Source organism: Hippichthys cyanospilos, chromosome 2 (genome assembly GCF_059441005.1).
Source record: "Hippichthys cyanospilos isolate Australia breed blue-spotted pipefish chromosome 2, RoL_Hcya_1.0, whole genome shotgun sequence".
In the NCBI taxonomy this organism is placed as follows: Eukaryota; Metazoa; Chordata; class Actinopteri; order Syngnathiformes; family Syngnathidae; genus Hippichthys; species Hippichthys cyanospilos.
Genome location: NC_142370.1, coordinates 8,027,000 through 8,050,790, shown reverse-complemented (window position 1 = coordinate 8,050,790; position 23,791 = coordinate 8,027,000). Strand labels below are relative to the sequence as shown.

General features: G+C 40.1%; 1 protein-coding gene across 1 annotated transcript; it reads right to left on the bottom strand.

Annotated features, from left to right (window-relative positions):
• Positions 1-245: 245 nt before the first annotated feature.
• On the bottom strand, positions 246-19,445 carry bgnb (biglycan b). Its single transcript, XM_088405952.1, has 8 exons — positions 19,252-19,445; positions 9,091-9,352; positions 4,776-4,888; positions 4,176-4,389; positions 3,980-4,090; positions 3,648-3,741; positions 1,754-1,892; positions 246-1,677 (listed from the first exon to the last, which is right to left on the bottom strand). Exons 2-8 carry the CDS (start codon positions 9,335-9,337, stop codon positions 1,480-1,482), a joined length of 1,116 nt encoding a protein of 371 aa, XP_088262078.1. The 5' UTR covers positions 9,338-9,352; positions 19,252-19,445; the 3' UTR covers positions 246-1,479.
• Positions 19,446-23,791: the final 4,346 nt, after the last annotated feature.

The window sequence follows — 23,791 nt, the reverse complement described above, 5'->3', positions numbered from 1 at the left end:
AAAATTACCAAAAGGGTTTGTTTGGGAGGGTGCATGGTTGTTTGCCTTTGTGTGCCCTGCAACTGGCTGTCAACCAGCCCAAGGTGTCCCCAGCCAACAGCTCGAAGACAGCTGAGTTAGGCGCCAGCAAGCCAGTGACCCTTGTGAGGTTACGCATCTATAGAAAATGGATGGCTGGTAATTTGATGGCATGAATAGGTCTTGTCTTCAATTGATGGACCTCCTGCTGCAAAATGGCACATACACATCTTTGACATAATTTATTTGCATTTTATGGTGTTGGTTATAATCTGTCAAGGTTTACACTGAAGAAAAAAATGTACATATAGCACCAATAAACATACGATCTGGATTTAAATTGATGACAGATTCATGTGTTCAAGCAAGTACGCGTTAACCCCAACGGGGACCCAATGGAATCTTCTTTACAAAGCTAACAATTAAAATAATAGCATTAATACTATGATGATAATAATCAAATGTATTGGTTTATTTTATAAAACGTTTTCCCCTTGTTGAATATGATATTGAACCTGCGCTCTGTGGCTTAATGCAGCATTTGGAAATGTCTTTATTCACATGCAGCTGTAGCTTGTCAGATTACACAGTGGAGACAGGACAACATGAAAAGCGCTTTTGCATTACCAAGAGGAGAGGAAGTGAGCGAAAACTGTGCAAAAAAATGCATCAACACTACTTTAGTTTGCAGCACAATGTGTACACAAAACATTTGATCGTCCGTAAGCAAAGCTGGTGTGAGTGTGTATGTATGATTGTTGCTCTAACTGGGATACGCCCCCAACTACTTCAGTGCCCTCTCAAGGACTACTTACTTACAGACAGCAAAATAATGATAAAAGGAACAAGAGAGACTCTTGACACAGAAAGGCTGGAGGTTCAGTCAGGTCAATATAAAACATGTTGACTGCTACAAGAGGCTCGAGCCCAAATGAAAAGAAAACATGTTACTGAACCACCCCAACTTTAATGTTTATTTAGGTCTTGTTGCTTCTTGCAAAATGTTGAGAAAAGTTCTATGGAGTGTTCAATAATGACACTGTAAATTGCTGAATTTAAAGACAAGACCTGAGCAACTCTTGATGTAAAGCAAAATTTTCCATGTAAAAATCTATACCCAGGATTTCTGTTTTTTGTTTGTTTGTTTGTTTCTCCCCCGTGAGTAATCTTAATAATCTAAATACAAAAAATAAACTTTAAGGACAAAAAGCAACATTGTGCAATGGGGGTATTTTTTTTTTTTTTTTTGATCGAGCCAAACATTCTTCCCATACGTGAAATATCTTCTCAACTCAAATTGGAAAAAAATCTCCAATCTTAACTGTATTGTGGCCGTTTATTTTATCCGCTTCATTTCTTCCGATGAAAAACTAAAATTAAAAATCCAATCTTCTCCAATATTGTGAAAGTTTATTAATTTAAATCCTCTCCATCACTGCCCTACGTACAAAACCCGGCTCTTTACTTTTTGTAGTTTCCGAATTGGACGGCCAGCCGATCGCTGACGCAGCGGAACGTTGCGGGCTGCACCTCCCAGTAATTGACAGGGTTGGAGAAGAGACTGATGCCGTGGTAGAAAGCTCTCTTCATTCCTGCTCCTTTGGGACAGAAGGCATTCAAATCCACCTTGGCGATGTGGTTGTTGTGGAGATACACCACCTTCAGAAAAAAGGCAATACACTTGTGGCGTGTCCTTGCAACAGTGCAACATGGCCGAAGGGCGCTGGAGGCTCACCTGCAAATATTTCATATCAGGGAGGCCTTTGGGAACGGTGGAGAGGCGATTGTTGTCCAGGTGCAGCTCTCTAAGTCTCGGGACAAAGGCCAAACTTCCACCCTCGATGTTACGGATGTGATTGAAACTAAGACCCAACCTGGAATAAAAGGGAGACCGGCACACTCATTTGTTGGACTGTTGTTGAAGCTCAAAATGCTGGTGAAAAGTGGGACCACAGTCATAAAACACAGTGGTGACGTCTATTACCCTAACCCTAAACCCTAACCCAAGTTAGTGTGATAGGGTGCGTGAATGGTTGTCCGTCTCTTTGTGCCCCGCAATTGGCTGGCAACCAGTTCAGGGTGTCCCTCGCCTACTGTCCGAAGCCAGCTGGGATAGGCACCAGCAAGCCTGTGACCTCTGTGAGGATAATTGGCTATAATGAATGCATATATACATAGACATAATTATTTATTAATTTGTTGCTACCATCTAAAGTGTTTTGCTTCGTGTGTTATCTTTAAACTAGAAACCGTTCATAACTTACTTTCCGAGAGTACTTAAAAATAAACATGTGCACACACACACACACACACACACACACACACACACACACACACACACACATACAACAGAAAAGGCCCAACGGGCATGTTATCATTCTTTTTCCAAAGAGGTTAACCCTGTTGAACTAACAAAGAACATAAAAATAAAACAAAAAGTTCATAATTGTGTGTTTTGGTTAGATTATTTTTGTGTAAATTCAGAATGATCCAACAATTGTTCCATATGTGGTTGTGGTCAAAACTCTTGGCAGGCTACTCTATTCTTTGTTTTCCAAAATCCTGGAGCTATAGTAGTCTCTTAAAAAAACAAAACAAAACATAAATGCTGTGTCGAGGCGCGGGTTGCCTCCAAACTGTCTCCAAACTGGCACTGCCTTTACCAAAATGTGTTACTCAGTTCATTGGTGGCAAAAACCTAAGCATCTTTTCCACATTTTGACCCAACACATCCATTGGTAAAGAATGGACTTATGACAGGCACATGACATTCTTAAGCCTGTACTCACTTTCTGATGCCTATTGCACAAAATGCATGTCGTTTTCCAGTTGGCAAAGGAGATTTAACAGCTGACAAAGACAATTGTTAAAACATTAAAAAAAAAAAAAATGTCGACCAGATTGGGTAGTCAACTTTATAATAAGTTTGACTAAAAATAACCCGAGGAGCTGTCTCAATTGTTTGCACCACCATTTCTAAACGGAATACAGTATTTGGTATACTGTATTGCATACAAGCAAAAAACAGGATGTCAGCAGTTTGGGATCATTTCCAGTTTGAAAAAGAATGACAAAACTAAAGTAATACACAAATATTGCAAAGGGGTTGTGGCATACCGCACCAATAATTCGATAATGTTGCAGATCCTAAACAGAAAATGTTTGTATGCAAAGAACGAGAACAAGAAGTTATTGATCTCATTGTAGCTAAGGGGCAGCTCCACTCTTGTTTACTTGAGTAAAATTGATAATGTGTCATCTGTAATGGATTTTAAGGACACTATTTTACGTGTAATTTACATCTAACATTATTTATGTGTGAACTAAATAGTAGCTAGGGTTTTCTTTTTTTTTTTTTTACTTTTTAGTGGTTATTGTTAATGCACTAATTCTAAAAATTTGCATTTGCTTAGCTTTGATAAATTTTGATAGAACGTAATAAATAATACCTTAGTTGATTATAAAAAATGTAAAATAAAAAAGACAGGCAATTACTCATTTATGGTACCGAATAATTGATAGGATAATTGATTTTCAAACGATTGTGACACCCCTAGAAATAAGATAGCAAAAAACAAATTTCCATGCTTTCAGTTTTAGATTTAGAAATCCTAGTAGCAGGAGGTTACCTGTAGAGGTTCTTGTAACGTTTCAGATCCTCCAGTTCTACTGCTTGGATCTCATTGTGGTCAAGATGAAGCTCATGGAGACTCTCAGGGAGATCTATTAAAAAAAAAAAAAAAAAACAATACCAGTATGAGATGTTAATTGGATTATGGGAGAAAGCTAGTTTCTTCTGTATAGAAAAGCTGCACAGAAAGGACGATCCCAGTCTACAAATCTGGTAACTTTTTCTTGCTGTCAGGCAAAGAAAGTTACAAGTCAACTGCTGTACTGTGTTGACATGATGGCTCTGCCATCAATAAATTTCGCACACCCATCACAGAGAGCAATCACTCACCTTTGGGCACGCCAGTCAGTCTGCTGTCTGAAATTCGCAAAAAGTTCAGTTTCAGACCCTTGAAGGCACCGGGCTCAAAACCGCTGTTCTGGATGGGGTTCGCTCCCATTTCTGCGAGACAGAAGACAGAATTTCATTTCAAAATGAAGGGCCTTTCATCATCAGTGCCTCAGAAAGGCGCGTTCGGGAATTTGACCTATGCAGTTCATGTTGCCCAGTCCCGAGAAGGCACCAGCCTGCACCTTCCTGATGCGGTTCTCGTGGATCCTGATCTCCACCAATGAGCGAGGCAAGTTCTTGGGGATAGCCGTCAACAGATTCTTGGAGAAGTAGAGCTTCTGCATGCTCTGCAGAGGGATGAATGCCCTGGGGTGGACTTTGGAGATGTAGTTGTTCCTCAGAGACAATCCCTGCCAAAAGCAAGGCAGTTCACTTGGAGCGTCCCAAGTAGTCAATGGAAAAGCATGTCCGTTTTCTCATACAAATGAATATTATTTAAATGTATTTGGAGGAAACAAATGCTACTTTATTCATTATAATTATTCAAAATAATCAGCCGATTAATCAGGAATTTTTTTTAGTATTTGTAGGCTGCCAGTATAAGTGCAAATCTTCTCTGCAGAATGAGAAATAATGACGTAGTTTGACTTCTTCCACTTGGCCTTTGGACTACAATTTAAACTCTCCCAAGAAGGAAATACAGCTCTCAATCTTGCAGGGATCGGAAGTTGTTGTTTTACGTCAGCAATTATTTAAGCCAATATAACGCGAGTCAGGTGGCTTGCTTTTGCCTTACGTATAAATTGGTGAGGCCCTTGAAGTCATTCTCCCTCAGCTCAGTGATATGGTTGTTCTGAAGATCCAGGAACCTCGTATCAGGAGGAATATTACTTGGCACCTCACTCAGACCTGAAGAAAAACAAAAACACAGAAGGCAACCGCACTCCATTAAACAGCTCATAAAAGCTGCTTTGTCTTCACTGTGTGGTTATCCTGACTTAGACTTGAGGAAAATAAGGAGCGGCTGTGTTTCAGGGCCTGCGAATGAAACCAATCACAGCCCCACACAATGTCAAATGAGCGCTTTGGGCTTCTGAGTCATTATTTTAATGAAAGATGGACGGACCGTAAGCACAACTGTGGAGGTCATTCGTTGACGTCAGAGTAGAACATTCACTAACTGCTTGGTTGCATATAAAGACATGCACACTTACACACACACACACACACACACACACATACACCAGATGGGGACACCAGATGTTTTCCGTCTGGTCTTCATTTGACCAAATTCACAAAGGCGGCAATTTGGGGACCATCAGGATAAAGCTTCTGTTTAATGAAAAGGAAAAAAGGAAACAGCTCAAACTGGCACTGGGTTAGTCGTGTTGTCGAATGTGTGGGCAACTTGGCACCAGACATTGAAAGTGTCCTGTTTTGGCAAAAAAACAAGCACCGTTATACAAAAAAAGGACATCAGTGACACCGGGGTTTCTTTAGCATGACGGATAAGTTGTAAGCGCACGCGTAGAGCTGCCAATTTGGAGTAATATTTATAAAATGTCATTCGAATGTACAGCACAAATATTTGCAAGTACAAACATAAATATGTTCAAACGTACACATAGGCTAAATGCAAAAAAACTCTTAAGTTAAACAAAAATGCATTTTGTTAGCATGTGGCCTACATTACAACAATACATTAAAAATTAAATCCATAAACTAGTAGTGATTTTTATGATTTTATTACTATGCGTGAAAAATGCTATGCTTTAAGCATTACCCTGAAAACCCGCATTTGCAAACTTCAAGCTTACTTGAAACCTGCTATTTTATTAGCATTGGGCCAACATTATACCAGTGAGTTCAAAGATTAAATTAATGAATATTGTTAATTAGCCTTTTTTTTGTTTTATTATAATATCTGTTTGCCATTTTTTACATAATTCCACGGGGTATGCACATTGGCTAGTCATTATCCTTTGGCTAAATACTATATTCTAGCATTTAGCTCACAAATACCTTAGAATGTATTTTCAAGTACGTCTGGGAGGTTGAAAACAGTATTTTTTTCATCATGTTGCAGTTTGGACTTGACGCATGCACAAGTGGTAAACAATGTTTAAAAAAAGCTATTTTCTTAGCATTTGATGTACAATATGTCAATGTACATTTCAGTGTGAGTCAACATTATTTAACAAGAATTTGTATGATTTTCTGACAGTATATCAGTTCTATTTTTTAAATTTAGCCCCCCTCCCGCAATGCCAAAGGGTATTGACTTGTGCATGCACAAGTTAAAAAAAAACCTCCAAGTACTTCCAAATGTATTTGCCAGTAGCTTGAAACATACAGTATCTGCAAGAACGTTTGAACAAAATTTGGGGTCAAAAATTCTTAACTCAAATTGGCACTTCCAGGCTTCTGTAGGAAATGAACCCACACAGCCTGCGCTGGTCAGGCAAATATACTGCAACACCATCAGTAACCACATAATGCAGTAAACAGCATTAAAATGTTTCACACAGCACCACTGTATTATACTCCACACCCCTCGCATGTTCAGATGTTAAGAAATACACCTCGGCCTCAACATTAACGGATTTGAGTAAAAAGACATTGGCTTGTCTTGGTCATTAACCACATCACAAAGAGAACTGCATGTATGCATCAAACGCGGTCAATTGTTCAAGTCGACCACAAAACTCGAATCCCAACCGAGCGGAGCTCATCTGGACCGTGTGCATGATGCAAGCAGGTCAGCTTGGCAGCCGGTACCAGCTGTCCCATGGGGATCCAGCATTCTGAAAACCACATCTACCAGCCACATCTGTCCATTCAGAGTTAAGTTTAGACACGGCTTTGGCCGCGCCCTCCCGCTCACCACCAGGGATCGAACGGCGCAGTGCCGTCCAGTTTCGGTTCAAATCCACACAAGCATTACTGAGAAGCACGTTGCGAGCTAGACTTAATCATACGGTGAAATAGCTTTGTGGGAACGTGGATTTTTCTGACTACCAGGGTGCTCTGGAGGCATACTAGGTGAGTTCAAGTAAAAATGATGACCTGTGCCAGGGAAGATCTGTGCATGCATGCCACAACTGACCCCGTCCAACGCGGAATGCAAACACTCAAAAAAACACACCGATCCAATCCATCGCCAACTCCTAAAACCCCAAACCGCAGATTTCACCCGTAAAACCACACAGCTCAAAGGCTTCACCACAGACTGACAAAACTGGCACCTTGTCAAACCCCAGCGCCCCTCTAGACAAATACTTCACATCATGTGGGGATGCACACACAGAGGAGACAGACGCCACTGCCCGACACACATCTGTTCGAAATAAGCATTCAGGAAATTATACGCTTCCACATTTATCCTCAGCAGAAACACCAGGGTTCCACAGTAAATACAGAGAGTTCACAAAGTGATGAATCAACACAACCATTATATCCAAAGAGAAACTTGGGAGGAACTCGAGGTGCTTCAGATTAGCATAGACGGCAGATCACCCAATTTCTGGTAGATTAAGCCTCTATGGCACGTAAGATGATGGGACCAAGGCTGTTCCTGTCGCTGCATCTTCCAATCTATTACTAACCCGGCACACAACCAACCAATTGGAACCATTTATGACTGTGGAGACAACACACAGTCACAGATGAGACCTTAGGCCTTGTAGTTTCTCATAAGGATGAAAAGACTGTATGAAGGGTCTATCTAAATCTTTTATTGGCGCCATGACCAAGATCCCAAGCAGGCATTGTTGCAGCCAATGCACAGCACCGTCCACTACATGATCAGGGTTATCAATTGTGAAGGGAGTCATATATTAGATTGTTATCATTATGTGCTTATTTCTTGTCTAGGATAGCATGCATTGCTATCCACCCTAGTTCATCTCGCCCCAGTCCTTAGATAAAGCTGCTGACACAGGAAAGTGTGAGCCGGGACCTTGGCCCAGCTGTTGGTGGCGTCCGACTGGCTCTTTTTCTTATGTCTTGTAATGTGCAATGCTTTGCTGGATAAATAAAAAGCAGGCAGGGACGCTTGAGCGACGAATAAGTGCTATTGGCAACGCATGAGTTCGTTCGCCAAGCTCTTCTCCCTTTGCCTGGGCAGAGAAAAGTCAATCTTGGCTGGTCTGAGTTACTCTTTTTGCTGCTTAGCAGCTAGGCTTGTCCTAGTCTTCTTTTAGAGATTTCTCTGATATCAATGACTATCAAACTGAAGTGAAAACATTAGAAAATTGTCAATTAGGTAGCTGTATGAACATCATATTTTATAACGGTTTCTTACTCTTTGATTGTAACTTTCAATGGGAACAGACAGACACTATTTATCATAATTGTTTAAGAAACAAATGATCATTTCTCCAGGGCAGGACTGTAATCAATAATCCAGCCCAGAGTGATGTTAATAGATAACGGCACTACCAGAGGGAAATTTCATTGAAAAACGGGCTAAATCTTACCCACTGTCCCTTTAAGGTGACAGCATCTGGATTTCTTGATCGCTGAAGACCAAGTAAAAAATGTTGGAATGTTCAGTGAAATATTTTGTTGGAAGTATATGATTTGTCCTTGGCAAAACGGCGCATACCATACTCTTTCCTCCTTAATTTTTGTAAACCAATTGAACCCATCGCCCTGAACATGAAAAAGCTTGTCCCCTCCCATCGTATACTCTAAGTATCTGTTATTTCTCCAAGATCCTACTGATTTTCTCTCCACTGCCCTCAATCCTTCTTTCATTTGATCCTTCTCAATCCATCAACTTTCTCGGGTTCCCACCACGGCTCCGCTTATTTTCTGAGTAAACCTCCTCATCATCCCCTCGCTATCTGCACACAGAGTCTGGAACAGAGAATCCATGAAAGAATTTTCAAAATACATGTTCCCAAGGGGTGTATCTGTTTGATATTAGTACAAAAGACAAGTTCATTTTCGGGAGTTGTGAGAGTCACGCTTCCTGCGACTCGTCAAATTTGCTTTCTCAACGGGCCAGTTCGAAAACCTCGCATTTTTTGTGTTGACAAGCATAACAGACACATTTTCATGTAAACACAAATGCACACTTTGTCACTCCCGCCCAAAAAGACACTGACCAAGGTCAGAGCACTGGACCACTTTGAGTCGACACTGGCAGCCGAAGGGGCACGTAGGTATGTCAGGAGGGGGCAACTCTTCGATGGCTGATCCTTCTTCTTCATCTTTCATCATGGCCTTCATGTCAATGTCCAGACTGTCCAAGGCAAAATCCCAGAAGCCTTTCTGCTCGAACGGCAGGGCAGCGGACGGCGAGAGCAGCTGGGCCACGCATAGTAATAGCAGGACGGGACAACAGGACTGCATCTTTGTTGGAGACACCTTCAAAGAAGAAAAAGCAAATCAAAATGAACAGAGGTGGTATATTTTACCAAAAATGTGAAATCGTTTCATCAAGGCTTCAATGACTTAGTTTATTTGTTCGTATGCAGTCTGTATTTGTGTTTTTGATTTGAGGGTGTATTTATGTCGCTAAACACAAGCAGAAATATGCACTGAACATAAAAAAAAAACTGTACCTGCCTTAGACTGTCATATAGTCCATTAGTCAAGACCAAACAAACTGAAATCAAGACATTATTGAGACTAGAGAGTATCTACACCAAGACAGGATTCAAACGTTTGAAGATCAAGATTAAGACAAACGACTTTTGGAAATTGAGACAGACCAAGACTTTTGAAAGTCCAAACCAAGACAAGACCAAGACTTTTGGAGACAAAGACGGAGACAAGATTAAGACTTATGGAGATTGAGACCAAGACTTCTTTTAATTGCGATAAACACTCAAGGTATTTGGATATTCAGACCGAGCCATGATTAAACATTTTGGAGGTTGAGATTGAGAGAGACGTTTGGAGATTGAGACCAAGAATACACCAAAACTGTTGGAAGTTAAGTCTGAGGCCAGGACTTTTGCAGGTCGAGACTAATACAAGACCAGAACTTTTAATGGTTGAAGGAGAAAAGACCAAAACTTTTCGGAATCCAAACCATGACAAGGTGAAGGATTCTAGAGGTCGGCACTGAGAAAAGACCAAGACATTTGGAGGTTGAGTGCGACACAAGACCAAGACTTTGCAATATCTAGACCGACTTGTGAAATTCAAGACCAAGACAAGACGTTTGAAAGTCCAAGGCAGGATTTAGACTTTTGGAGGTTGATACAGAGACAAGACCATGACTTTTGAAGGTTGAGACTGCTACAAGACCAATGGGAATTCCAAACTATGACAAGACCAAGACTTTTGGAGGTCAAGACCAAGGCAAGACCAATACTTTTGGAGATTGTGATCGAGACAAAACCAAGACATCAAATACAGCATCAAAGAAACATTAAATAAAAAGAAAAACATGACCAGTCTACAAATTATACACATTTTTATTCATCACTGCAGTACTATTAGCAGATCTGGACCATCCGCCGCTATATCACCCGTTGCTGACAGAACACTCACCTTTGGCGAGCACTTATGCATTGTCAATGTGGGCTTTATGATCCGAACCCTTGATAAAAATATATGGACTGAGCACAGACTGCTGCGGGTTTACACCAGTTGACTGGGGTCAGTCCAGATGGTCCTGTTCAGACCACGAATATTTATGAGGCATCACACCATAAAGGACTTGCCAAACGTGTGGAAGCGCTCACCGAAGGAGGGCATTCCGTTTGCAACGGGTTGATGTAGCGATGACTAGCAGTAGTAGAAATGGCCTTGATAAAACAAATATATACATATATATATATATATATATATATATATATATATATATATATATATATATATATATATATATATATATATATATATAAATAACAAAGATGGAGAGCTACAACAACACTGCGGGCTAGTCTCTAAACTCTACATGGCAGACATGTTGGCATGCCCAAGGACAGCGAGAATTCGGCCAACAGCAAATGTTTTTCCCTTTTGCCTCCTAACAGGCCAAAAATTGCTGGTAATTCATGAACTAAGTATAGTGATTAGCGCACTTTGTAATAATATGATACGGTCCGATGAACCTGAACTGCACAGCTTCCAAGTTTACACTGCATCAAGAGGAACCTGAGAATCCGTTGAGGCAAGTGAAGCCACTTAGACCACAAAATGTCGGCGTCTGCTTCCTGCACACCGAGCTGAGGTCAGGTCTCTTCGTGGCTTTGGAGGTGGAAATTATTGCAACGCCGGAGCCTTACAAAGATGCAATTCACTCGCAGAAGAAACAGGCCAAGAGCAAGTGCATGTTCTTGGCCTTTTGTGCGTGTTCTTCTCAATGAGCATGTCAGCAAAACCTCCATATGTCAGACTGCACATGCGCATGCCGCGAATGGAGCTCTGCAAACATATTAGCTTGATTTATTCTGCCTGTGCTGACTATACAGATACTCACTCAGTCTAATCCCTACAAAAATAAGAGTGGGTTAGAGAGACTCTGAACCATAGCGCTCATTTGCCAAAAGCCTGCGTGCCATTCAAACCAGCAGCTCCTTCTGGTTTGCAACAAATCCCAGATCAAGTAGAAGAAAAGGGAGATAATAAGTGTTATTTTCCAATCAAAGATCATGGGTGAAAGAAGAGCACACAAAGAAGGATTTAAATCCGCATCGAACTTCGTTCAGTTCCTTCATTTGAAAATGACCGCAACGTAACTCTCTTAACCCTTAACTATTTGATTCATCATTAGAAATGAATGATTCCCAAACATTTTTGTCCTCAGATCTACTTTTTAAGCAGCCAACGTTTTACTATCTACTCTTTTTTTTCCAGAGAAGTGGTAGGTCCACAACTATGTCCCTGGTTTGGGAGTGCAGAGTCCCAACGGTGAGCCAAAATTATGGGCTGGCGATACAGCTCAGAGGACCACAAATAAGTAGAATGCATGCTAATTGGCATTAGCAATATTAGCTTAGTCGCTGCTCGCCTAGCGACTAAACCACACGTCCGAAACCAAGGTATTTTTACAATGGGTCAATCAACATAGCAACCCAACTACCGCGACACAGTCTTATTACTTTATCATTTAATCACTCTACCAGTTTATCCATCCATCCATTTTCTGGAGCCGCTTATCCTCACAAGGGTCGCACGCTTGCTGGTGCCTATCGCAGCTAACTTCGGACAGTAGGCTGGAGACACCCTCAACTGGTTGCCAGCCAATTGCAGACCACACAGAAACATACAACCATTTAGTCAACCAATCACACCTAGGGACAATTTAGTATGTCCAATACATCTGCCATGTATGTTTTTGGAGTGTGGAAGGAAGCGAACACATGTGGGCTCGGGGAGAACATGCAAACTCCACACAGGAATGCCAAGCAAGTTGTATTTCACTTAAACTCAATGTAATTGCATATGGTATTTATGGACAGTTTTTATAAGTGAATCAAAAGTAAACTATTACACGTAATATAGAAAATCATGACTAAATTCAAAGTGAACTGTATCCTAATTTTCCCTCTTCCTCTATTCACTACAGATTCCATCGTTCTAATTATAACTGTACAATGTTATTAAATGTAATGATTTCGCATGAAACCACTGTCTCATTTCATTGTATTATGATGGTACCCTGAGATGTTTTATTGAGGTGAAAAAAGTTTCAGTAAGCTTTTCAGTGATCCGCAGTAATTCTCTGGTTAGATCATCTGTGAATCAGCTATAATGTATCCAATGTTACTGTTCAGTCTTGTGTACTGTGCATGTGGAAATTTTGTCGCACACGAATTGTTATTTCAAGATGTTTTTGTTATTTTTCGCAGCCAATTAGCTCCTTAATTTACAACAATGTCTTTGTCAGTGAAAATAGACTTTCAATTTGTGTGAACCACAACCGCATTCAAAAGATTGGGGAGGTGGGGGACCAAAATAACAGTTTCTTTCTTCTACTTTAAACGAGTACATTAAAAAAAAAAGTAACGCATGACGTGGACCTGATCTGGCCCTCGCAGACCGCTCCCTGCAATATAAATAGCAACCAAATTATACCGTTTTGCAGCAAAGAAATAACAGCCGTGGCCTTGGCTTGGTCAGAAGAATGAAGCCAACGTGACACAGCCACGACGACACATTTTCTCGGCGTCGCACAATGGCGCGCACGCATACACATGGAAAAGCTGCAGCACAACACACACCTACAATTTCTGCAACGTGTCTAACACAAAATTATATCACAAATATATTGTCAATCTAAAAATGTGTGCCCTAATCAGAGGGTTTTCGATGGACAAACCGATGATTTGTCTGCCGTTTGTCTGCATGTGGCGTAACAGGAGAAGAATTGCAAAGTGGAATAAAAGATGGAATAGAACAGCCTGAGCACAGTTGTACTCATACATAAGTACAAATACCCCTCGAATATCTCCACTTATGAGCACAACTACCATCTTTTTTGGACTATAAGCTGCAACCTTTTTCTCATGACTTGAGCCCTGCTTATAGTCCAGCGTGCCTTATGTGCAGGTTTAGTTTTTTTTCTTGTTTGTTTTTTGTTAACCACCAGGAGATGATCCACCGGCAAAGCAAATGTGTGTCTCTGTTCAATGTGTCAACTATGAAATAGAACTGAAAAGATAACGCAGAAGAAATAAATAAACTAGATGAAGCAATTTCTGGAGAAATTGAATGTGAATGCTGAGAGCTGAAGGGAGAATTACACATGCATGTCAAATGCATGGACTATAATAATGTAGAATGATTAAGGATCATGTGAAATGATATTGAACAATGTGTAATAATGAACAGGAACATTGAACATTATGGATGGATGAATATCATGATTTTATTTTGTTTTGGTTTATTTACAAAATTGTGGGAACAATTAACATTGAATTGAATGATTTGGCATTTTTGATTGAATTGGTATGGATGATTCGAAGTTGACCATTAAAATGGTTTGATTCACTCGGAAAGTAAAAGTAATTTGACCTGCAATGTTAACTGTGTCATAGGATATGAATGGAGATTTTGATAGTATGAAATGTAGAATACTGTACATAGAAAAGTGTGAATATTCAGAATGAGAAAAAAAAATCTGAAAGACGCGACTTGTTGGAATGCGTTGAAGTTGGAGCCTTAAACAACAAAAACACGGTCTCGTATTCTTCAATGAATGAAGAATTTTGTTGGTTTAATATGGATGGTGAAATCTAGAAAAAATGTGTTGAAATTGAAGTTGAAATTTGCTCAGGAAGCGAGAATTTTCAGAACATGTTGAAGTCGGAATGCTTTGAAACGCAAATAGAAGAAATTGAACGGCAAAATAAGTCTTTTAGCATTCACTCAAAGATGACAACTGGTGAGATAATCTGACGGCTAAATTATGAGGTCTGACGGGGAAATTAGTGAGCACGAGAAAAAGAGGACACTGACTGGTGAAACACAGAAATAATGTCAAGTTAATCATCGTTACGTCCATCCAAAATGAATCCAATAAATTGACCACGCGTGACCACGCCTCACTTATTTTGGAAAACAATCTTACGATGTTCATCCCAACTGAGCCATTTGTCCTCAAAACCAAAGAGGCTGTAGCATCCATGCATATTTTTCATTTGAGGCTCTCACAGCCAGCATCTGAGATAAGCTCCACATTTCCTCCATGAAAAATCAAGTATCGATGTCCGATATTGCTGTCATCCTCCAACTCAAGCTCAATATTTTTTTAGATTGGACGCTGCCTGTGTGGCATACAGCCCACTGCGTTTAGCCTTAAGTGAGTCAGAAGTATCATGCCAATCCCTGTCATTTCACTCACAGTGTCAATCTTTGAAAACAAGCTACTCATTACTTGGGATTTAAACCCAAACCTCAGGAAAATGGTCCAAAAACGCTCATGTTGGTACTTGTCATATAAGTGGGTGAAAGGCTTTTCTACATTGTAGCCGTATTCGTCTTCTCACGCAGTGCAAATAGTCAGCTGTGAAGCAAAGTTTTATCCGCAGTTCAGACAACCGGGCCTTGGCAAAGGTCGCCATTTTGGGGGCAGAGAGTACAGACTCAGGGCTTTGGAGGGAAATATGGAAGGGGTGTTTAAGTTTCGGTACTTTTTGTATTCTAGGTAGTTCCTGTTTGTTTAAAAAGAAAATTGAGACTAAGTGGCTCTACCCTTTTTCAATGAAATATTTTTTCAGGCAAAAAGCCCCTAAGCATTCAAGACATTTTTGTACGGAAAAAAAGAAAACGTAAAAATTGTGCTGTGCCATTTGTCTCTATTCGGGATGCTTAACATATTTTGTCACTTTCAGCAGTAAAAAAAAAAAAGAGGAAAAAATCATGTCTAAATTATTTTTTTCTTCAGGGCTGTCACTATTGAATATTTTTAGAATGTATTAATCTATCGATTATTTCATCAATTAATTGTATTATCAGTTCATCTCTGCGAGCCCTGCAATTGGCTGGTTCAGGGTGTCCCCCGTCCAACTGCCCGAAGTCAGCTGGGATAGGCACCAGCAAGCCTGCGACTCCAGAAAATGGATGATGGATGGACTACTAGATTATTGAATGGTTTGGATTCAAATCAGTGATTAATTTTTACAGTTCTATTTTCCATGTACAATTAATACCTTTAATTAATACTTTTAAAGAGCCTCGCAGCTCATCTGTTTGTCATGTGACGTTCACAATCTGAGCTGTGATTGGTCATCACCTGAGCCTTCAGAGCATGGGGTGTCATTTTTGGTTGACAGCAAGTGGCAATATGTGTCTTTAAAAATATGAATTGAACATGAAAAATAAAGATAATTGTCATGAAATAGATTATAAACATCATGTGTTTGAATTCTGGCTCATCTGCTGGAAAATTGCACCACTGATGACACTGTGACTGTATAAAAACTTTAAAATGAAGCATACAACATTTGTCAAAACAATGACACAATTTAGCATTAAGTTGCCTCATGATCCAATTGATTTGCTTTTCATTTGAAAAGAAAAATGACTTGTTCTTGTCACATCATTAAAAAGCATTCCTTTAGATTTGCTGCAACATGCAGAAATATCTTAAAATCTCACAGACCCCTTGAAGTGCCCTCACATTCCCCATTTCTACCCATACCCCGATTTGAGAATCGACAGGAGTCTGCAATTAAAAAAAACCTGCCACGTCAAAGCCGAAAACTGATTAAGACCAAGCAACCACAAAGTGCCAATTGACGGTTAAACTTTTTATTGTTGCGTGGAGAGGAAATCTATTCATGGGCAGGGTTGGGATTTTATGATGTTGACAGAAAGTGTTTTGTAACAAGTCGGTGTTATTCTGAGCAGAAAGCAATCTATTAAAGCTAGAACAATATCAAGTTAAAACTCGCAAGTATTCGCATGCGGGCCAAACTCACCATCGCTTGCATGCATGTTAATAGGGTGTTTTTGTTGGGGGGAAAAAAATTAAGCCCTCCGTGAGAAGGTTTTTAGCTGACCTCTCAATTTGGTCCACTCGGGCAAGCATACACAAACACTTGGGCGAGAAAGTGCTGCTTTTGCTCTCATTGATGTATTTCAGCTTATTTCGGCTTTGAGATATTTTGCGCCGTAAAACTCAACTCTCGCCAGTGTTGAACTGCTAAAGGCCTATTCTGTTGGTTTCTGGTATTCTCATACCACCTCAGCATTCAGGCTGAGGCAGGCGGTTCCTGCAGCAGGCTCCGGGTGGGGCAAAGCGCCCAAGCGAGCGGCTGTAATTTGGTGAGTGCTGCCCCTAAAAAAAGGAGGCGCTTGGCAGCTCCTCTGAGGCACCCCAGCTTGGATGTGGTGACAAGCTGCATTCAAAAGAACCAGAACAAGCCGTGAGAAGATCCTAATGGAAATGTTTGAGTGCTGGCAGTTATTACTGTATTATAGGATATTGGTCCGATATCTGGTGACAAAACAGTATCGTAATACATCGGTCTACACCAAAAATCTCTGTAAGGATCTGTATACCATTTTTAATTTGCTTTAAAAGGGTTATAGCAACGGGCGAGTATCGGTACCAGGTCTCGGTTTAAAGCCATTATCCAGCTTAATTTTTTGGTATCATCCCAGCCCCCCTTCCCTTTCATGTCAGCGGCTATTTTGTCACTGGCTGTCAGCTGAGATTGATAACAGCTAATCGTGGCTCTCCTGTTTTCCGAATGTGGGCATGTGACATCCGCAAGCCAAGCCGTGATTAGTTGTTGTCTGAACCCCGAGCAACTGTGATATCATTTTCGGTTGACGGCAAGGTGTGAAATGTCAAAACAGGTGGATTTTGCTACTTAATTCATATTCCACAAATGCAATATTACGGTAATCATAATACAGTGATTTAGAATAATAGGAGTGACTTCCCCTTTAATATACAATTTCTGTAGGTTTGTAAAACTTTTCAAGTCAACTTAAGTGAAATATTTGTTAACAGCTATAAAGATACAGGGAAATAATTTCATAAGGATGTAGGTATGGTATGTGAATGTGTAGGCCACACGTATACACATTTATATGGGTTCATGTGTGTATGTATCTCGGCTCCATGTTTATATGTGCGCTTACAGTCAGGAATTTAGTTAGCATGATTATGATAGATGACTGTAATCCTTTTCATCTTCAAAATTGCATGGAAATAAAGTTTTTTATATTGATCTTATATATACAGTATCTTGATCAACTTTGCGTCTGAAAATTGCATTTTATCATATTAAGTCTTATACTTTTTATCTGTCCTGCTGTTTTGGTTTTTGTTCTTTATATGTATATGTAGAGAAATAGAATATGAGAATACATTTTCACTGTTAATTGCATGCGATCTCAATAGAAAATGCTAGACTTTCTTTAAAACTATCTGTCATTGGTTTTTGGAAAATTTTATGTAACTGAAGCAGCAGTAGTATGGGTATTGGTGACAGCTTGATTTGAGTGCCCGCATTGGTATCGGTATGAAAAAATTGATATCGAACATACCTTTCAGGATCCTTTAATTTAGTTGGATTAGTCGGTACTAAAGATTAAACAAAGCGTGTCTATTTCCTGCCGATATTGGATCGATGTTTTTATTGGACCGTATTCTCAGCTGGAATATCGGTGGTGAAAAAGTTGAATGGGACCACCTCTAGTTCTTCTTCTCACCAAGGACACGTGACTTTGAGATGGACCCTGAGCGAGACAGGTGGATGCATACACGTGCCGGTGCGTCGGTCACGCCACAGACGGGCTAATAAGCGGGCAAGGCCAAGAAACAGGAAACAGACACGTTTCATTTAAAGCGTCTGAGCAGGGCCACCACACTGTTTGCTCTGTCTTTGAGCGGCGAAGGTGACTCAGTGGCACGACTGGCTCATACGCTAGCCGTGAGATCATAGCTTCAAGACCCAATGGGGCCACCGGCGGAGCCCGGCTTGCCTTTGTATTTGTCTCATGCACAGACCCATGAGAGAAAACATTTAGGCCAATTTTAATGTGAGTCCAACCGTCGCTTGTTTTGATTTTTTATTATTTACGAACAGATTGCGCCATCTAGTGTCAATCTGGAATTAAATATTAGCTTCTCAACCCTATTTATGAAACCCCCTGCAAAATATTTTTTTCAGGCAACTTTGTCAGATTTATTTAAATATTTCAACCTCTGTTTGTATAGAAGTTACCCTTTAACTTTTGGGGGGGGTTGAAAACAAAATATCGAAATAATAATTAATGGGATTGTAAATAATGACTTTAAATAAGGATTTCAAGTGACTGACAGGATGCTTGAGGATATGACAATGTAGATAAAACCACAGATGTTTTTTGTCAGCATGTATTTCTTTCTGATGAATTTTGACTACTTTGTAACTTTTGGGGGGAGGTTGTTGATGTTTTGTTTTGTGGTATGTATGGTCTATTTTTCCCCCCTCGAATGGAAGCACTTTTAGTAAATGTATGGGGTTTTCCTTTTCATTTCATACGTGCTTGAACAAAATCAAATACTTCAAACACCCTCCCAGTGCCTCAAATGATGAAAGCGCTTACAGTGCAATTGCTTGGAGGGAATGGAGAAGAATAGAACTGTTTTTCCATTGAAAACTGTCTAACAATGATGGTGACTATAATTTGCGTTTAAAAAAAAATGACATTGCAGTGTGCAGGATTTGAAGGCTTGTCAACATGGAAAGAAGCAACAGTTTAACATGAATGTTGTTATCGAATCCAAAATTTTGTGCAAGCTTAGTAGTAATATCTCAAATGCCAAAGTTACAATAAAGGATTGTTCAGAAAAAAAATAAATATCCTACCTTTTGTCTAGAAATCTGATATAAATTCCAAATTTCACAAGTTGGTGGACAAGTGTTGCCTCCTGTGAGTCAGATTATCCTGCAGATGCTTGCTTTTTCTGTTGCTCACATTCAGGGATGATATGAAGTTTTTCTCTGCGACCCTGGGACATCCAGCCTCTGCTCCTCCACCGCCGTCTGCCACTGTGAGACCAAGAAGGGCTTCCAGCCCATAAAGCCAACAAGACAGCCTCCTTTTTCCCCATTTGGGGGATGGAGGAGGAGTGCAGGATGGCTTTTGATTTGATTCCCGCTGCACAAAGGGAAAACAAACAAGAACTTTGTGTTACAGTTTTATAGTTAGAAGTTGTTCCAACAAGAAAAGACAACATTGATGATTAGATGCTTCACAGAGATGAGACGGATTTTGAATGGAAGCATATAAATTGTGGCGAAAGCTAGGGTTGTTCGATAACACTTTTTTCAGACAGATACCAGTACGAGTAGTTCATTCCTGAGCAGTGCTGGGCAACTTACTTCAAAATTGTAGTGCATTAATTATTACTGATTAATGTCATATCAAAGGAATTAGTTACACCACAATATTACTGTATTTGAAATGTAAGGCATTACACTACTAATGCATTACTTTTATATTACTCTCAATAACATAACTGGAAATATGGATTTGCCATTCTAACAGAAGCTCAGTACACTCCTTAAACATCCAGTGGAAAGTTGTCAAGCCTAAAAACAGTACAAATCATTTAATCTGTATTGGATTGAAAACCTTTAAAGACAAGATACAAAGACAAGATACAAAATTTATTTTGTATTTTAATCCCTTTATTACTTAGCTACACAGCGTAGTGATGCATTGTCTATGCTTTATGCGGCTAGATTAGGGAGAGATGTTTAAAAAATAGATGGTTTCGGTGGGGCTAACGTTAGCAGCTAGCCTACATCATTATTATTGTGTAACATCTTGATACACATTAACTAGAACTGTTTACAGACTATTATTAATAGCAATTGTACAGTGAAAATTAGCGTTAGCTTACCTTGTCATTATTGCTAGTTGCGACAGGGCGCTCGCTGTCAAAGTTTCAAAATGGAAAGCGGCAGCATATCTTCTAAGTATGACATCCTCCACCACAAGTCTCCTAACCTCTTGAAGTCAAAGTGGCATCCCTGAGCGAGAGAACAACAATTTTGCCTGCTTTGTTTTTTGCCCATTGTCAATCCTCAGTGTGTTTTCTTTTCGCTAACTTCAAGGTAGTATGGCACCGCTCTAAGTGGTTTGTCGAATTACTGGTGCTATTTCATGGACAGCTCTTTAGATGTCGCCCAAAAAGTGCACCTAGCTATTTTAGTCTAGCTATAATTATTCTTCTTTATCTCTGAGGAACAGAAAGTAAAGGGCTTATGTCCATCTTGTGTACGTATTGTCCATATTCAACCTGTCGTCTGCTGCTGACGCCGATACTAATAGCAGGCAGTAAACATTTTGCCCCGGACTTATCTAATCCGATCTCACTTTTTGGAGTTTTTGGAGAAATTTGGGAGAAAAAAAACAGCACATTTTTTCAGGTGAAAAATGCATTATTTTGCATTGCATTACTGTCATTTGTTCCAAGTAAAATAGTATTATTTTTTTGTGTGTAATGCATTACACGATCACATAACAGCAAAAAGCAATGCATTCAGTAATTACACTGATTTTGTAATGGATTACTCCCAACACCGCTCTTGAGCCATCACAAACATCAAGTACATTTACCACGAGTACTTTTGATACACAAAACGTCCCAACCCCACCCCCAAAAACTAACTTTTTTTTAAATTTATATACAGAATAAGGATAAACCATTTTCCTTAAAAATGTCATTAAATGAATGGCAATTTTCTTTTCTTTTAATTTACATTTTGAAGTTGTGATCATAAAACTGCTCTAAAAGCGTGACTGATGCTAGTATCGGCTTCCATTACGAGTTCAAACTTGTCTTACTTACACCCCTAATGTATACGTAGAATATAAGGCATTTGAAATAATGAAACGTAAGTAAAAGGGAAAAAAAATCCTATGCAATAAACACATTGCGGTGAAATCTCAATTGAGACGAGTTAGGCATTTCACATCGAAGGAAAAACATTACAGGAAGACAATAGGACCTGAAATTTTACCTAGTTGGTGACAATATGCCAACTTTCAACATAGCACCACTTCTTACTTATCACAATAACAGGAGTGTTTCACCCCGTAGCTAGAAAAAAATAAAATAAAAATAAAAAAAACTGAGAATGTGATAGAAATTGATCCAGAAATGGTACTCTAAACGCTGAACAAGGATTAAATACATAAATATCTTAACTTTTTTTATTTACAAGGTGTTGCATTCCATGCAGAGGGTATGGAATCACCTCCATGTTCCATGGAGAAGATGGCTCAAAAGCCTTTGTGGCGATTAACAGCGGCATTGTGTCTTCTCGCTGCTTTCCATTTGATTTGGTTCTGGCGGAATGAATATTCTCATCCGCTGGCCCTCTGATTTCCTCTCTGGGCTGCTGGCAGTTTGGCCAGCCGCACCATCTGGGAGATTTTCCCACCCTGTCCGACAAACATTTTTCAGCTAGCTCCACATTGGCCCTGGGCGCCAGCCTTCTGGCCTTTTGAAGGTCACATGGCATAACTGAGTCTCAATGGGCCCTTCCTGTCCCCTCGGACAGCGGACAATCCACGGTTGCAGGGCAGCCTGCTGTTGTGCTGGGTGTTGGCAGGGAAGGATGGAGTTTGGATGGAATCAACTTCCCCCAGGTCTCATTGTGGAGATTCAGGCGCTTGCTGTGTTTCTCTCTTTTTTTCCTTTCTTTTTTTTGTGTTTTTATCCCTCTCTGTTGCTCTCCAACTGTGGCTTGGTTGATTATGGTGTTGCTGTGGAGCCGGAGGGCTTGGCATCCCAATTAAACTATTTTCCTCTCTCCCGTTGGTCTCCATGTAGTATTAGTGCACTCGTTGGATGGTAATATAAAGTCACTGCCCAAATGGCAAAATAGGACCAACAAGAAGAATCAAAACACTGAAATAAAGTCCAAAGCCAATGTTCAAAGTACAGGGAATGAACTCACAACAACATGTTTCGCTCCAAAGTAGTACAGATCATAGTACAGCTATATATATATATATATATATATATATATATATATATATATATATATATATGTGTGTGTGTGTGTGTTATAATCTAGGTAAGAGATTGACAATGCTCTGCTGCAGTGCTCTCCCATCATCTCTAACTAAGAGCGTCTGTGAGTTTCATGAGGGAAACAGCCACTCTTACAAGACACGTGATTGGCTCCAGGCGCGACCATCGACCAATGAGTTGTATCCATTCCTTCCCTCATTGGGCTCGATGGTCTCACTGGGAGCCAATCACCTGTCTTGTAGGAGTGCCTGAAGATGAAAACAGTTTCATAGGTTGACATGGCTAAGTTAGCACGTTGGCTGGTGTTGGTACACTACAACTTTGTTTCCATTAAGTTCATTTGACAATTTGGAAAAGCACTTTCAACAGAATACAGTCACCTCCAAAAGGATTAGAATAGTAAAGCAAATTCCTTTATTTGTCCTGTAGATAAAATAGTACAGAGCAATTTTGGTTAATTTTCCTCCACGTTATTCAGGCTCTATTTTAACCAAAGTGTAGCACAATACTGGTAGTGTGATAATTAAGCGGTCATTGAACTTTGACATGTTGTCACCATGAGTGAATTTTTAGGTCCATAGTGTCTTCTTTAGATGCGTTCCCTTTGATGTGAAACATAATTGATGTAAATTTCAAAGGACTGGAGAAAATACCGCAAAAGGGTTAAAACACACACGGTATGTCAGAGAAAAAGCAGCATGCTTCCGCTCTCGCTAAAGTGCTATCAGTGGATTCCCAGTGATGAATTAAACATCGGTTATCTGGTGGGATGTGGGTTTAACATAACTGTCACATACACGCATTCTGACGGATGGCACTGAGAGGCAAGTCTGTCAGATTTGAAAATAGCCAAACGTGACAAGGCGCGAACAGGGAGGTTGGCGAATCGAAGATGAGAGCGGAATTTTAGTGGTGATGGGAAAGAGACCTCATTCACTTTTTTTTTTTTCTCGTGAAGCAGCTTGCTCCTGCAAATGAGAATGTGGCGTATCTTAGACAGTAATATGCTGTTGGCAGCATGACTGTACAATTATGGCGAATAGAAGCAGCGCCACATGCGCAAGGCTGAAAAGGAGAAATCTAACATGTGATTACTTGCCGAGGGAGAAAGCGTATAAATGCAAATGGGTACAAAAAGCAGCTCTGTAGCATTTTCGGAGCGCCTTCATTCCTACTTTCTTCGTTTCCCCCTGTTGGCTTAAGCATCTGCAGGAGACCGTCTCTAATTTACAACCATGAATTACTTGCATTTACAGTAAAACTTGCTGAAAGCTGGCATTGCTGAAAGCTGGCATCTTATATCCTATTTCGAATCATCCTATTTCTGAATGATCTAAGGCGACATGTGCAGGTGGAAC